The sequence below is a fragment of the Phodopus roborovskii genome, unplaced genomic scaffold (assembly GCF_943737965.1).
Source record: "Phodopus roborovskii unplaced genomic scaffold, PHOROB, whole genome shotgun sequence".
NCBI classification, from domain to species: Eukaryota; Metazoa; Chordata; class Mammalia; order Rodentia; family Cricetidae; genus Phodopus; species Phodopus roborovskii.
Window position 1 is genome coordinate 160,327 of NW_026126606.1, and position 13,585 is coordinate 173,911.

The window sequence follows — 13,585 nt, forward strand, 5'->3', positions numbered from 1 at the left end:
CACAAGCTGTTAGAATTGTCTGAAAGGAGGAAACCTCAATTGAGAAAATGCCTCCATGAGATCTGGCTATAGGGCGTTTTCACAATTAGTGATCAATGAGGGAGGGCCCAGCCCATTACAGTGTGGAACCATCCCTGGGCTGGTAGTCCTGGGTTCTGTAAGAAAGCAAGCTAAGCAAGTCATGGAAAGCAAGCCAGTAAGGAGCACCCTCCATGGCCACTGCATCAGCTCCTGCCTCCAGGTTCCTGCCCTGCTGGAGCTCCTGTCCCAACTTCCTTCACCAATGAATAGCAATGTGGAAGTGTGAGCCTCCCCAACTTGCTTTTGGTCTTGGTGTTTCATCACAGCAACAGAAACCCTATGACACTGACAAAGATTGCTGGAACAAAGATTCTGGGAACATACTACGATTAATAGCCAGAGGTCAGGAATGTCAAATTCTCAAATACTTAACCCTGCTTGCTGGTCACAACACTGTGGTCAACATTTTTAGAGAGCAGCTGGCCACCATGAAGATGTCGAAGCCTGTTCACTGGAACCCTGCTGTTCAGTTCCCAGCCCTCTCCCTGAGGTCAGCTCTGAGTGCCACACAGCTCCTCCCAATCCTGTTTCTGAATTGTCCCTGTGCCCTGGTGTTGGCAGGGAGAAGGCTTTTCAGAAAGCCTCACACCGTGGGTGTTCCACCTGGCCTGATGGAAGGAGACATCCACCTGGCCAAGGTGCAGTGGGAGGGAATCTATGGACAGAGGCCAAGAACTATGGGTGGGGAGGAGGTGGCAGGTCCTGTCATCCTTGTCCTTCTATTCCACTGAGGGGGAGGCCACACCCCCTTATCCTGGCACCTTGGGAGGTCAACTTAGGCAGTTCCTTAGGGGCTGGATAAGGCTGTTCCTTGCAAATCTCTCTGTATGCTCAATGTGGCATCCATTTGTGTGGAGGGCAGATGTCAATGTCAGGTGTCCTTGATTGCTCTCCACCTTCCCTTGAGGTCGTCTCTGGAAATCTGGAGCTGGCCAAGGCAGCTGGACTGATGGGCTATGAAGCCCCAGAGCACCTCTGTTTCTGCCTCCCCAGGGCTGGGATTACAGGCATGGGCTACAGAGAGTAGCTTTCTAAGATGCAGAGTAAGCACTTTATGGACAGAGTCACCTCTCCAGCCTCTCACTGGCACCTTAGAGAAGTTTCTACCCCTTTCAGAATTGCTGCAGTCACCTGCAAGTATCTTACTAATGGGAGCAACATCTCTCTGTTAAGTCATTTAGCAGAATGGCACCCTGGTTCGTGAATGTGGTACAATGCAATGAACCACAGCATCTCTCCCTTTAGCACAGCATCAATTTTCAGGAGTGTCCTTTTGGGAAATGGAAACTGTGATAACAGGGAATTTTGGATTCAGATGCTAGAAAGAAACCCATTTATAACTGCAAATCCCAGCACACAGGAGGCTGAGGTAGGAGGGTTGTGTAGAGTTCAAGACCAGCCAGAGCTACAGAGGAAAATCTGGTCTCAAAAACAAATAAAAACTCCATGAAACAAAATAAAGAAAACAAATTTCTGAAATTATTTGTGAAAGAGAGCTAGAGAGATAGCTCAGAGGCAGAATGCTCTTACCTAGCACACATAGAATTCCAGGTTTGTTTACAAGTACAAGGGGAAGATGGGAAGGAGGGGGAAAGGGAGGGAGGTTGGTTGAAGTCATGGAACAGCAACAGTTTTCTTATTCTATCCTGGGATGTGGGTCGGTGGCTGTTTGAAGCACCAACAGGCAACACAGACTTCTGTGACCTCCGTGAGAGAGGGCAAGTTCTCCTGAGGGAATAAAAGGTGTTTGCTATGAGGCTGGGCCTGACCTGAAGTCCTATGTCTTCATTTGCGAAGACATGGAGGGTGCTTGGGGATGTTTGGTCCCTAGGCCTGTCTGGTTGTCTGCTTTCCAGTTATCCCTGCTTTCCCCTACTCTGCTTCCTCACCCTCCTTCTTCCTAGGGTGCCGTACCAAGACCAGAGCTCCTTGGACCAACCTCCAAGGTGGGCAAACTCCACTCTACCATCTGCCTTTGCTTCCCGGTGAGGCCCTTGCCTGAGGCACTGTGGGGGAACTGTGGAGACAGCACATCCTGGCCCCTTCTCACCTCTTAACCAGACCACCATGATTTCATCCATGCCTGGGCAGAAGCCCCTACTTGGCAAGAATCCTGTCATCTTTTTACCCACTCTGTTCCCACTAGGAAGGGATGAGAGAAAGTCACAATGTGTGTCTAAGAAGACAGGTCCTCAGGGAATTCACGCAGAATAGACCCATGGCTGCCTGCTTCACTGTGGGCTGAAGTTAATAAAAACAATACGTGTTTTCTGGAGGAAGGAATGGTTAATGAATGGAGGAAATGTTTCCATCCAGTCACTCATCCTGTGCAGTGATCAATTGTTTTCCTCCAACCCAAGAAGGGGAGGCTGAGTGCTCCCATGGACAACACCCCACCCCTGCATCTGAGCTGCATTCCTCCAAGGACCTTCTCCTCCTGTCCCTCCAGATGCCCACTCCTGTGGCCACACCCTGTGCCTCGTCATCAGATGAAACTGCTCCACCTCTGAAATCTTGAGTCCCAGTAACCCACTCTCACCACCTGTTGCCCCTCCCACCTCTGTCTTGCCTGCCTCTGCACCTCCCCTTACCCTGTAGCCTTCTGCTCGTCCCTTACAGCTGGTCCTGAGCCCTGGCTGGCTGGAACACTCTCAGTACATGGACTCCATGCATCTACTCTGCCAGTCACCCTGCCTTGGTCCAGTGAAGGCCTCTTATTTAGTGCTTTCCTCCTGCATCTCAGCCAAGCCGGAAAGAGCCACACTGCTGGGCCAACTGACTCCATTCTTGGCACAGGACCTTTCCCTAGCTGTCCCTTTCCTTTGACCACTTGGCTATTCATGCATTCAGCAAATACATGCTGCACACTTGCTTTGGGTCAGCACTGAGACTGTGGGAACACAGTTATTGGCAACACAGGCCTTGACCTTGGGACTGACTTCTTGATGGGAGAGGCAGTAAATACATGCATACACACCATCAAAGAGCAAAATTTATGGATGTAATTCAGTGGTTACCACATACTTAAGACAAATTTAAAAGGACAGAGGAAGACTCACAATTTCAGAGATTTAGTCTATTTTGTGTGGAAGGCATGGTGGCATGCCTGGGTGGTAGTGGAAATCAGTGTGGGAGGCGTCTTACTTTTCAATTATCTTTATTTTATTCTTTAATGTGTCTGGGGCTTTGCCTGCATCGATGTCTGTGAAGCACATGCATGCAAGTGCCTGAGGAGACCAGAAGAGGGTGACAGATCCCCTGGAACTGGAGTCACAGAGGGTTGTGGGCCATCATGTAGATTCTGGAAACCAAACTTGGTCCCCTGCAAGATCAACAAGTGTTCCTAGCCACTGAGCCAGTCCCCAAGGTTTCTTACTTGTGTGAGACCAGAAAGTTTAAAAAGCTGATAAGAACCAGGTGCAAGTCCCAGTCTGACTAGAGCCAAGGGCAACTTTTAAAGCCCAGGCTGCAGGAGCTACAGTCCACACCCCTTAAAGCTTCAAAACCAATGTCACAAGCCAGGGACTATGTTCAAACCCTGAGCCTGTCACAGGGAACATTTCTGACTTGAACACAACCATTTCTGGGACTCCTGACCTTCTTGCCTACCATTTGCTAAGTACTGGGATTACAGGCATGAGTCATCATGCCAGGCTGAGGCCCTGGGTTTGATCTTATCATGCAACCATGGAACAGTGGCTTCCTGCAATTGTGTGTGTTTTAAAAACTGGTTTATTTTTTATGTGTTGAGTGTTCTGCCTACATGCATACATGCATACTGCATGCCAAAAGAAGGTGCTGGAAACCCTGAAACTGGATTTAAGGACAATTGTGAACCTCCATGTAGGTGCTGGGAATCTAACCTGGGTCCTCCTCAAGAGCAGCAAGTGGTCTTAACCACTGAGCCATCTCTTCTCTGTGGCCCTGTTTTGTTTGAGACAGGGTCTCAGATAGGCTGGGCTAGCCTTTAAAGTGTTTTCCAGCAGAGGATGACCTTGAATTCCTAACCCTTGCCTCAGCTTCCTAAGTGCTGATATTACAGACAGGAGCTATTATGTCAGGTGACATTATAGACAGGAGCTATTATGGCAGACCAAAGCCCTGGATTTGAGCCCTAGCATTGCAATAAGCAAACAAGAGAACAGTACCTTCCTGAATTTAAAAATATTTAATTTAATGTTATTACTGTTGTGTGTAATGTGTATGTGATGTGTGCATGTATTGTGTGTGTGTGTGTGTGTATGTGTGCGCATGGGCGTGCAAGGAGGGACATGCATGCCACTGTATTGTGGAATGTTAGAAGACACATTTTGGAGTCAGTTCTCTTTCTACTTTTGTTTTCCCAGACAGCGTTTCCCAGTAGCTATGTCTTTTATGTGGGTTCTAGGGATTGAACCTAGATTGTTGGTTTTGGCCGCAAATGCTTTTACCCACTGAGTCCTCTCACTGGCCCAATTTTTTTAATTTTAGCCAACCAGATATTTATGTATCTTGTTGTGGGTTAGCTTCCTAATCTCCCAATGACTACTCATATAGAAGACATTTGCATGTTTTTATTGGCTATAAATATACTGACGTTATTTTATTAGATTATTTTATCTTTATTGAGTACCAGGAGTTCTGTTTGGTTTTGTCTTTATAAGATCTATTTATTCTTCTTTACAGTCCTGGAGATTGACCCCATATAGGGCAAGTATTCTGCCACCAATTACAGACATTTTTATTTTTTTCAATATTGAGGCAGTATCTCCCAAGGTTACCTAAGATGGCCTTGGACTCGTGATATATATCAGTTTGGCCTCAAACTTGCAATTCTCCTTCTCCAGCCTCCTAAATAGTTAGGGTTATGGGTCTGTGTCATCAAAACTTCTTTTTTCCCTCCCTCCCTCCATTCTTTTCTCTCCTCCCTTTCTCTTTCTCAAACAAGGTTTCTCTGTGTATACCTAGCTCTCTTAGAACTCACTTGGTAGACTAGGCTGGCCTTGGACTCAGTATCTTCTTGCCTTATCCTCCCCGGGGTTGGGATTACAGGGGTATACTATCATGCCCAGCTGGAACCTCTTCATAGGGCCCAAATAGTAGTCTTTTGTTAGATATGTATTTTGTGAATATTTTCTCCCAGTGTTGATACATCTGATTTCAATTTTTTTATTTACATATGTATCTTTGTGAATGCATGTGTATCTGTTTGTGCAGTAAGACAGGTCTTTGAGCACAAAGAGATCAGGAGAAGGTTTTGGATCCCCAGGAACCAGAGGTGCAGGTGTTTACCAGATGGCTGGTTTGTAGTGCAGCTGTTGGGAACTGAACTCAGGACCTCTGGAAGACCAGCTAGTGTTTTTAACCGCTGAGCCATCTCTCCAGCCCCTGGTTTTGAGATATCTTTATTTCTTTTCTTAAACATGCCTTTTCATGATCACTTGCCATCATCACTCTTTCCAGGAGTAGTGGCAGGAGAAGTGTTAAGCCATGTGTAGGCCCCTGTTATCATCTCTGCCTGACCAAATCATCCAGGAAATGATTTCCATTCTGTGTCTTTTGTCTTGTGTCATAACCTGTTCACTATGATTAGGCTTGTTAAGTTAAACATTCACAATTGGTCCAGTTACTAAGCTCTGACCACCAGAGTTAAATGGTGGTGATGTACCAAAGTTATGTACATTACACTAATAAACTGCCAACCTGTTTACACCTGTTCAAAGTTGACTCTGTGAGCAAGGAAGCCCTCCCTTGTCTCCACCAAAACTTCCTGTCCTGGGTCAGGCTGGTCTCCTGACTCTGTGAAGGTGTAGAAGAGAAAAACACAAACACGTAAGAGAATTAAAAACATTGCATCAGGCTGGAGAGAGGGCTCAGCGATTAAGTACAAAAATTGCTCTTGCAGACATGGGATTGATACCTAGCACCCATGTTAGGCAGCTCACAACTGCCTGTAGCTCCAGGCCTGCAAGATCCACCACCTCTAGCCGTTATGGGCATTCACATGCACACACTTATACACAATAACAACCATAGCTTAAAAATATTTTTAAAGAATTTTTATGGCTGAGAACAGCTACAAGATAAAGTGTCTATCTCATCTGCAGTGAAAAGAGGCCCAGAGCACATCCAATGGCGAGTTCAGTGGGGGAAGTCCAGCTGACTGCGTCTAAATCCCTACTTGACTTCTGGGTGTTTGTTAAAGCACAAACATGACAGTTTGTTCTCCCAATTGGGCTGCTCCAGTCACCTCTGTCAGGTGTTCTGAATACCCGATTTGAAGATGTTTTCTCCTTTATCTGCTGCTTCTGCCTGCTACTTGCTATTCTTTTACTTTTGCATGCTTTATATTTAATAAACTTACTCATTCAAATCCAAAGTATGGCTATTACAGATCATTTTCTGGACTATGCAGAACAATCATGACTCTCTGTGGTAAGGCTCTGCCAGTTGTGAGGAAACCAATTCAAATGTGGTAAAAAATGCCAGGCATCGATTTCATCTCAATGATGGGGTTGGGAAAAGCATCTTGCACAGCAGTCTTGTAGTCAGACTGTAGTTCACAGATGTACTTGTGCTTGTTTTCAGTGAATATCTAACCGTCTTTAGTCAAAGGATTCTTTCTGCTCCTTGCACCTGGGGATCAAACTTAGGTTGTTAGGCTTAGCATCGAGAACCTTTACCCTCTGAGCTATTTCTATGGCCCTTGGTCAAAGGATTCTCCAACTGAACAGCTCAAGTCTGTCGTGCTTTTAATCCCAGTATTCAGGAGGCAGAGGCAGGTGGGTATCTGGGAGTGCAAGGCCAGCAGGTCTGAGTGACACTCTGAAATCAGTGATTCCAAGCATAAACACCTTAACTTTCACAACAGCCAGCTGCAGTAGGCCCTATTACAAGCCTTGTTTTTTCAAAGGAGGAACCAGAGGCAGGGGTTCTCATTATTCAGCAGCACAAAGTAGAGCCAGCAGTGAAACTCAAGCAGTATAGCTCAGGAGTCTGTGCTCTGAGTCTCCAGAGAGGCGTGTAACACAGCCTTCCATCCAAGTTCACTGCTACCTGAGGACTGGGTGCCCGGTTAAACAAGAAGCTGCAAGCGCTGGAGCAGCCACACGCTTGAATCCAGCTAATGCCTCAGCAGAAGGCTGTGGAGTAAATAGGTTGGGCTGTGAGGGTGCAGAGACTGCTCATGTTTAAGCAAAACCTGTGTTCTCCTGTGTGCGGCTGCTGACTCTCAATTGCATGTTCTTGTTAAAGACAAGTGGGTGTGTCTGAAGTAAGAAATCATCTTCGTAGAGCTGTGCAGTCTCAACAACAAAAGCTGAAGTGTACAACATTGAAGGACTTTGGGTCAGGACTTTTTTCTCTTCTTTTTGTGTGTGCGCTGGGGACCAGCAAGGAGTGCCGTGTTCTGTCTCTTCCCCCAAATCCATGTTGAAACCACACCCCTCAAGGTGATGGTATTAGGGGGAGGAGTCTTGGAGGGGATAGCCAGTAGGCTTTCTGCTATTCATCAAAATACCTAAGAAAGCTACGTGAAAAGAGTACAGGTTTACACTGCTTCATATTTTCGGAGGAGTCAGTCCATGGCTGGCAGGCTTCCATGGGCTTCAGGACTGTGGTGAGGCTGACCACCATAGTGGCAGGAACTTGTAGTCCAGGAGGATGTGTGCCTCCAGGTGCCAGGTAGAGAGATATGGACAGAGAAAAAGAAGGTAGAGGAAGAGAGAGCCTCCAAAGGTATGCCTCCAGTGACCTACTTCCCCAAGCAGGCTCCATATTAAAATTAAAAAAAAAAATCTTAAAAAAAAATCTTTGTATTTTATTTACTTTGTGTGGGTGAACATGTGTCTGGATGTCAGAGAACACCTTGCAGGAATCATCTCTCTCCTTGACCTCATGGGTCCTGGGGTTCAATCTTAGGTCACCTGGCTTGGTGCAAGGGCCATTACCTGTTGAACCATTTCACTGCCCAAGTCCCAACTGTTAAGAACCTATTCAGCTATCTATTGGTCAAGCTGGAGCTGTATGATTCAATCGCTTCTCAATATCACCCTCAGCTGGGGATCAGAGCAGAGTATTCAACACATGAACATTTTAGGGAGTGTGATACCTCATATTCAAACCATAGTGGCGGATGGCTGGTTGAGGGTGGGGTCCTTATGGTGTCACTGGTGTTCTTATAAAGTAGGTTTGGGGAAGCCCATTATCTCCCATGTGTCTCACTTATCACCGAGAAAACTCTGGAGAGGGAAATCAGCCCCTCTGGAGCCGGAGGGTATCTTGGTCTTGGACTTCATTGCCTTCAGAATTGTGAGAAATTTCTGTTGTTTATAAGCTACCCAGCCTGAGGTGCTTCATAACAGCAGTCAGAGTGCTCAACTGTTTCATTTCATCAAGTATTTACTAAAAGGGTTCTGTAACCAATTATGGCTCAGACAAGGGCCATGGAGAGGTCATTGACTATAGATGAGGGAGATGGTTAGAGAACTACAATCCTTGATGTTAATTACCATTAAGTTTGCCTCAAAATATCCAGTAAGGCAAAGAAGGTAAGGTGATGAGAAGATTGTTGAAACTGGGTGACATATAGAGGGTCAGAGACTTTTTTTTAAATATTTATATATTACATTTACAGTGGTGTACAGTAATAAACAGGTGAGAGAGAGGGAACATGGTGACAAACACATTAAAGGAGAGGCATTTCCTGCAGGAATAATGATTTTTAGGTTCTTTAAAAATGATAGTATTTTCTGGGCGGTGGTGGTGCACACCTGTGATCTCAGCACTCATGAGGCAGAGGCAGATGGAGCTCTGTGAGTTTGAGACAAGCCTGTTCCAGGACAGCCAAGGCTACACAGAGAAATCCTGTCTCAAAATAACAAAAAACAAACAAACAAAACAGTTTTAGGGGTTGGAGAAATGGTTCAGTGGTTAAAAGCATCTACTGCTCTTCCAGAGGTAACTTCACCTCCATGGGATCCAGTGACTTGGGTAGGCACCTACATCCTTGTGCACATACATACATATACACACAATTTCAAATAAGTAAATTTATTTCATTATCTTCAAATGGACCACCGTCTCATAGAAACCATAGTGTCTGAAGAAAAAACAGCCAAGTTTAGAAAGAAAACATAGCTTTACTTTTGGGCTCAACACTATCGACCTTGCAGGGTGTTTTAAATAACTGTTTTTGCTCATAAAAACGCGCCAGTCAGGAAAAAACAAAAACAAACAAAATTTGTTGTTAATAGCATTTGTATAAATCCGCTTTGCCTAGAAAGAAAAGGCAGACCGAGTGCACAAGCCTTCTCGAAGTCAACAGGTACTAGTGAGCGACGACTCAAAGACAAATGGAGAAGAAAGCAACCCAGCCTGGCCGAGATGTGGACCCGAGGGATATTGAGGAGAGGTTAAGTGGCTTCGTCTACCGAAAGTCTCGGTGGAGCCAGAAGGACTTGGTGGTGGTTTCTCTGGACTCTGGAGAAGGCATTATTTAACCTTCCTTTCTCTCCAACATTCCCCTTTTCAGAACGTATTTAGCGGGAAGAGGACAGAGAAAGCCTGGAGAGGGCCCTCCCTGGCAGCCAGCCTCTTCGGTAATGAAGTCGCCCGAGTCCTCAGAAAGCCCAACAGAGAGCCCGTCCTGAAAGCGCAGCACAACCTGCCAGCTTTCTATAAATGTTAACTAACTGCTGTTATTACTGTCACGTACCTGATTCATAGGCTATCGGACTCAACTTACTCCCTCCCCTCACGCTTTCTCGCACGACTTTCCTTTTCACTTTAGTTTTTATTTCATTTTTTTCCCGACCCCACAGCCACCGCACGTCTCTGCAGACCGGATCCGCTTTGCTTCAGCGCCTCAACCCTCCGGGAGTACAAATGAGCGTGCACGTTCCGGCATCTGGAAGTGCGTCATCAGCGCGCGCCAGCCCCGGCACGCCGCGCCGGTGCACCTGGGATTCGGATGCCGAAGTACGCGAGTGGCACGCGATCTTGTGACTGCTTGCCGGGCCCCGGCTGCTCCGCGCCGCGATGCAGGTCTCGAGCCTCAACGAGGTGAAGATTTACAGCCTCAGCTGCGGCAAGTCCCTCCCTGAGGTGAGTCCTCATCCCTTGGTCGTCGCCTTCGCCCCTCTCATTGCCCTAATCATGGATCTTTAATTTTCCAATGTCTGACACAAGCCGGAGTTATCTGAGAAGGAGGGAGCCTCAGTTGAGGAAATGCCTCCGTGAGGTCTCTCAGTAGGGCGTTTTCTTAATTGGTGATTGATGGGGAGAGCTCAGCTCATTGTGGGTGGTGTCATCCCTAGGCTGGTGGTCCTGGATGCTATAAGAAAGCAGGCTAGTAAGCAGCTCCACTCCACTGCCTCTGCTTCAGCTCCTGCCTCCAGGTCCCTGCCCTGTTTGACTTCCGTGATGTGGAAGTGCAGCTGAAATAAGTTTGTTCCCAAGTTGCTTTGGTCATCGTGTTTTATCACAGCATAGAAACCTTAAGACAGCCTTGTTCTGCTTGTCTTAGGTTCATGTGAGAACATGCTGTCTAGAAACGATTCTCCACCCTTTAATTGCCTGAAATGCAATCAGAGCAATATAGCCACAGGGAGTAAGTAGCAACTCACCGCACAGAGAGAAGGAAAGCTCTGGTCCACCCCCCAGGCTCTCTTAAAGATTATTCTGCCATGTCTATTAAGAATAGTACATTGGCTTTGCCCCTTGAGAAGTAGTATGTATCCAGGATGTGGTGGTGCATGCCTTTGGTCCCAGCGTTTGGGATGCAGAGGCAGGTGGATCTCTGTGAGTTCCAGGACAGCCAGAACTGTTAAACAGAGAAACCCTGTCTTGGAAAACAAAAACAAACAAACAAACAAACAACAACAGAAAACCCAATCAAACAAGAAAATAGCATATACTATCCTTTTTGTTTCTTTGAGGCTCTTAACTTTGAATTTATTGACATTTTGAGCTGTACAATTCCTTGTTACTGGTGTTGTCTTATAGGCTGTTTGCCAGTGTCTGTGGTCCATACCCAGTACCTACCAGGGTTACACTGATCACTTGTGATGGTAGACTAAATCTTCAAGTATTGTTGTAAGCTTTCTGGGTAGTAAAATTGCCCAAGTAGAGACCCAGTCACTCAATATCACTGATCATTGCTACCTGCTTTTCATGAATGCATGAGTAAAAAGCATCACTTCTTATCCAGGGTCGTCTACCAGGCCAGTCATGTGTCTATTCTTAGTCTTTGTAAGAAATAGATTTTAGTCAACAAAGAGACAACAAAGGGTCCTTCCCAGTGGGAAGCCTAGACCAGAAGATTGTGAGTTTGTAAGGTTCAGAGCTGCATAGTGTGACTCTGTCTCGACATACAGAACATGCACATGCATGGGGGACACCCACTCTGTATAGTAACTAAAGCCCATCATTGAGAGCCTCTAGATTCTCTTAGCTTAGACAATTAGTTCTGTTCTTTTTTATGCTTTATAAAACAGCTGTACAAAACATTTGTTTAGTATGTGTAAACGTATCTTTAAAAATTCAGAAAATATGCTAGCATTGAAAATGGGACTCTTGCTGGGCAGTGGTGGTGCATGCCTTTGATCCCAGCACTCAGGAGGCAGAGGCAGGCGGATCTCTGTGAATTCGAGAACAGCCTGGTCTACAGAGTGAGTTCCAGGACAGGCTCCAAAGCAATATAGAGAAGTCCTGTCTCAAAAAGAAAAAGTAATAAAGAAGAAAGAAGCTAAAGTCCCACTTTCCATTTTATTATTCCTTGTAAGCTTGCATTTTATAAAATGAACTTTATTATTTTCCAAGCAGGGAACAGCTGGGGTGCATTTTAAAGCACAGGTCTGTTTTCTCCTAGTGGCTGTCTGACAGGAAGAAGAGAGCACTGCAGAAGAAGGATGTGGGTGAGTATTCACCGTGCTCCCCTGCTCCAGCTGTCAGCGGCCCATGTAACAGTGTGTGTCCTCAGCTGTCTGGCTTCCCAGTGTGGAGTGTGGAGAATAAGCTTTCTAACCTTCTCTCTTGGATGTTATTGTCTTGCTGGTGGTGTGGGACTTAGTTTCACCTCCCTTTCAAGCTAACACATTAGCCCCTCCTGGTTTCATGGATGGCATTAAGGTTCCTGGGTCAGAGACACTTCAGTACTCACCACAATGCACAGACAGTACGACCTTCAGCGTGTTTGTCCAGTTGCCTCTTGGGTCTCTTGGGAGTGCTTAAGCATAGCTTAGAAGAGGCATGCACTCAGTGGGTCTGTGTTTCAGAGAGGAGCCCCAAGGTGGGAAGACCACTGCTTTGCTAGCAGATAGTAAACAGGCCTGCCCTTCTGTGAACTCATCTGTCAGATTTCTCAGCTGCCAGTAACCTGGAGACATGGCTGCGCTAAAAATGACTAGAATTTTGTCGGACTACCACACTAAGCAAGATGCGAAGAAACACAAGAGGCCCAAAGAGGGCTGTCTTTCCCAACAGTTCTGTAACTGCTTTGTTCCTAGTGTGTCAGAGTCTTTATCTGTTAGTTGAATCTCTCAGTGTTGCAATAGAGATGATAAACTTTTTTTTTATATATATAAAGAGAAGAACTGCATGTGTAAAATGTCTGAGTGTAAACAATGAGATTGGTTTTTCACTTAACCGACTTTGATCACTTTATTTCCATTACATGTTTTCCAGTTCAGGTGCTGTAGATGAGAGGAAACTTATCTTCTTGTAGATTTCATTTAACCGAGTCTCTAAAAATTGAGCACAGGGAGGTTTCTGGCTGTGAGATTGAGATCTTTTGGCAAGCTTCTTGGAAGAGTGGACTTTATATAGTACTAAAGTTGGTAGAAAATGAGACTTTTAACTCCTGAGGAAACAAAGGCTATTCAGAGCTTACAGATTTGGATTTTATCTGACCCCCCCCCTCCAGTGTGCTCTTGTGTAACAAGATAAATTCAGATTATTTATGGGAAGGAACTGTTCGCTGACCTGCTCAGGACTAATAGGTGTCTAGCAATGCAAGTGGTTCAGTCTTTGAATCTTTTGTTCTTTATGGTGCCATGGATTGAACCCAGGGCCTCACACAGGGTAAGCATGCGATCTACCACAGGGCCACACCCCCCAGGCCTTCTTCTAATCCTAATATTTAGGTTTCATAGACAAAGCATAAGCACATCATAGATAAGCAGTCTTTACAGTAGTCATATTCATATAGCAGCCGGTCAGGATTCTTAAGCTGGTAGAAAAGATGTCTAATTTGTGAGAGTGAGTGTTAGTAGTGTGGCTCACAGAGGCTGTGCTAGGTCTTCCTGTAGCCTGGGCCCTCTTCACCAAAGAGGGCAGGAGCTCACAGGTGAGAATTACCATGGACTCTGTTAATTTCTTTTAGGGTTTTTTGAGACAGGCTTTCTCTGTGTAACAGCCTGGGCATTTCAGATCCAAACTATTAACAGGGAGGAGCTAATAAGAAAGCCAGGTGGGTGTGATGGCTTTGTTGTCAGGGCTGGGAGCCTTCAGGTTGTAACTATGCCTC

At 45.8% G+C, this 13,585-nt stretch overlaps 1 protein-coding gene across 1 annotated transcript in view; it reads left to right on the forward strand.

The window, feature by feature from the left end:
* The first annotated feature begins 10,029 nt into the window (after positions 1–10,029).
* Positions 10,030–13,585, forward strand: part of Nol10 (nucleolar protein 10) — a 73,682-nt gene continuing 70,126 nt past the window's right edge. Inside the window, exons 1-2 of the mRNA XM_051205944.1 lie at positions 10,030–10,164; positions 11,930–11,975. Of these exons, the coding sequence (XP_051061901.1) occupies positions 10,099–10,164; positions 11,930–11,975 (112 nt within the window). The 5' untranslated portion in view covers positions 10,030–10,098. The remainder of the gene's footprint in view (positions 10,165–11,929; positions 11,976–13,585) is intronic.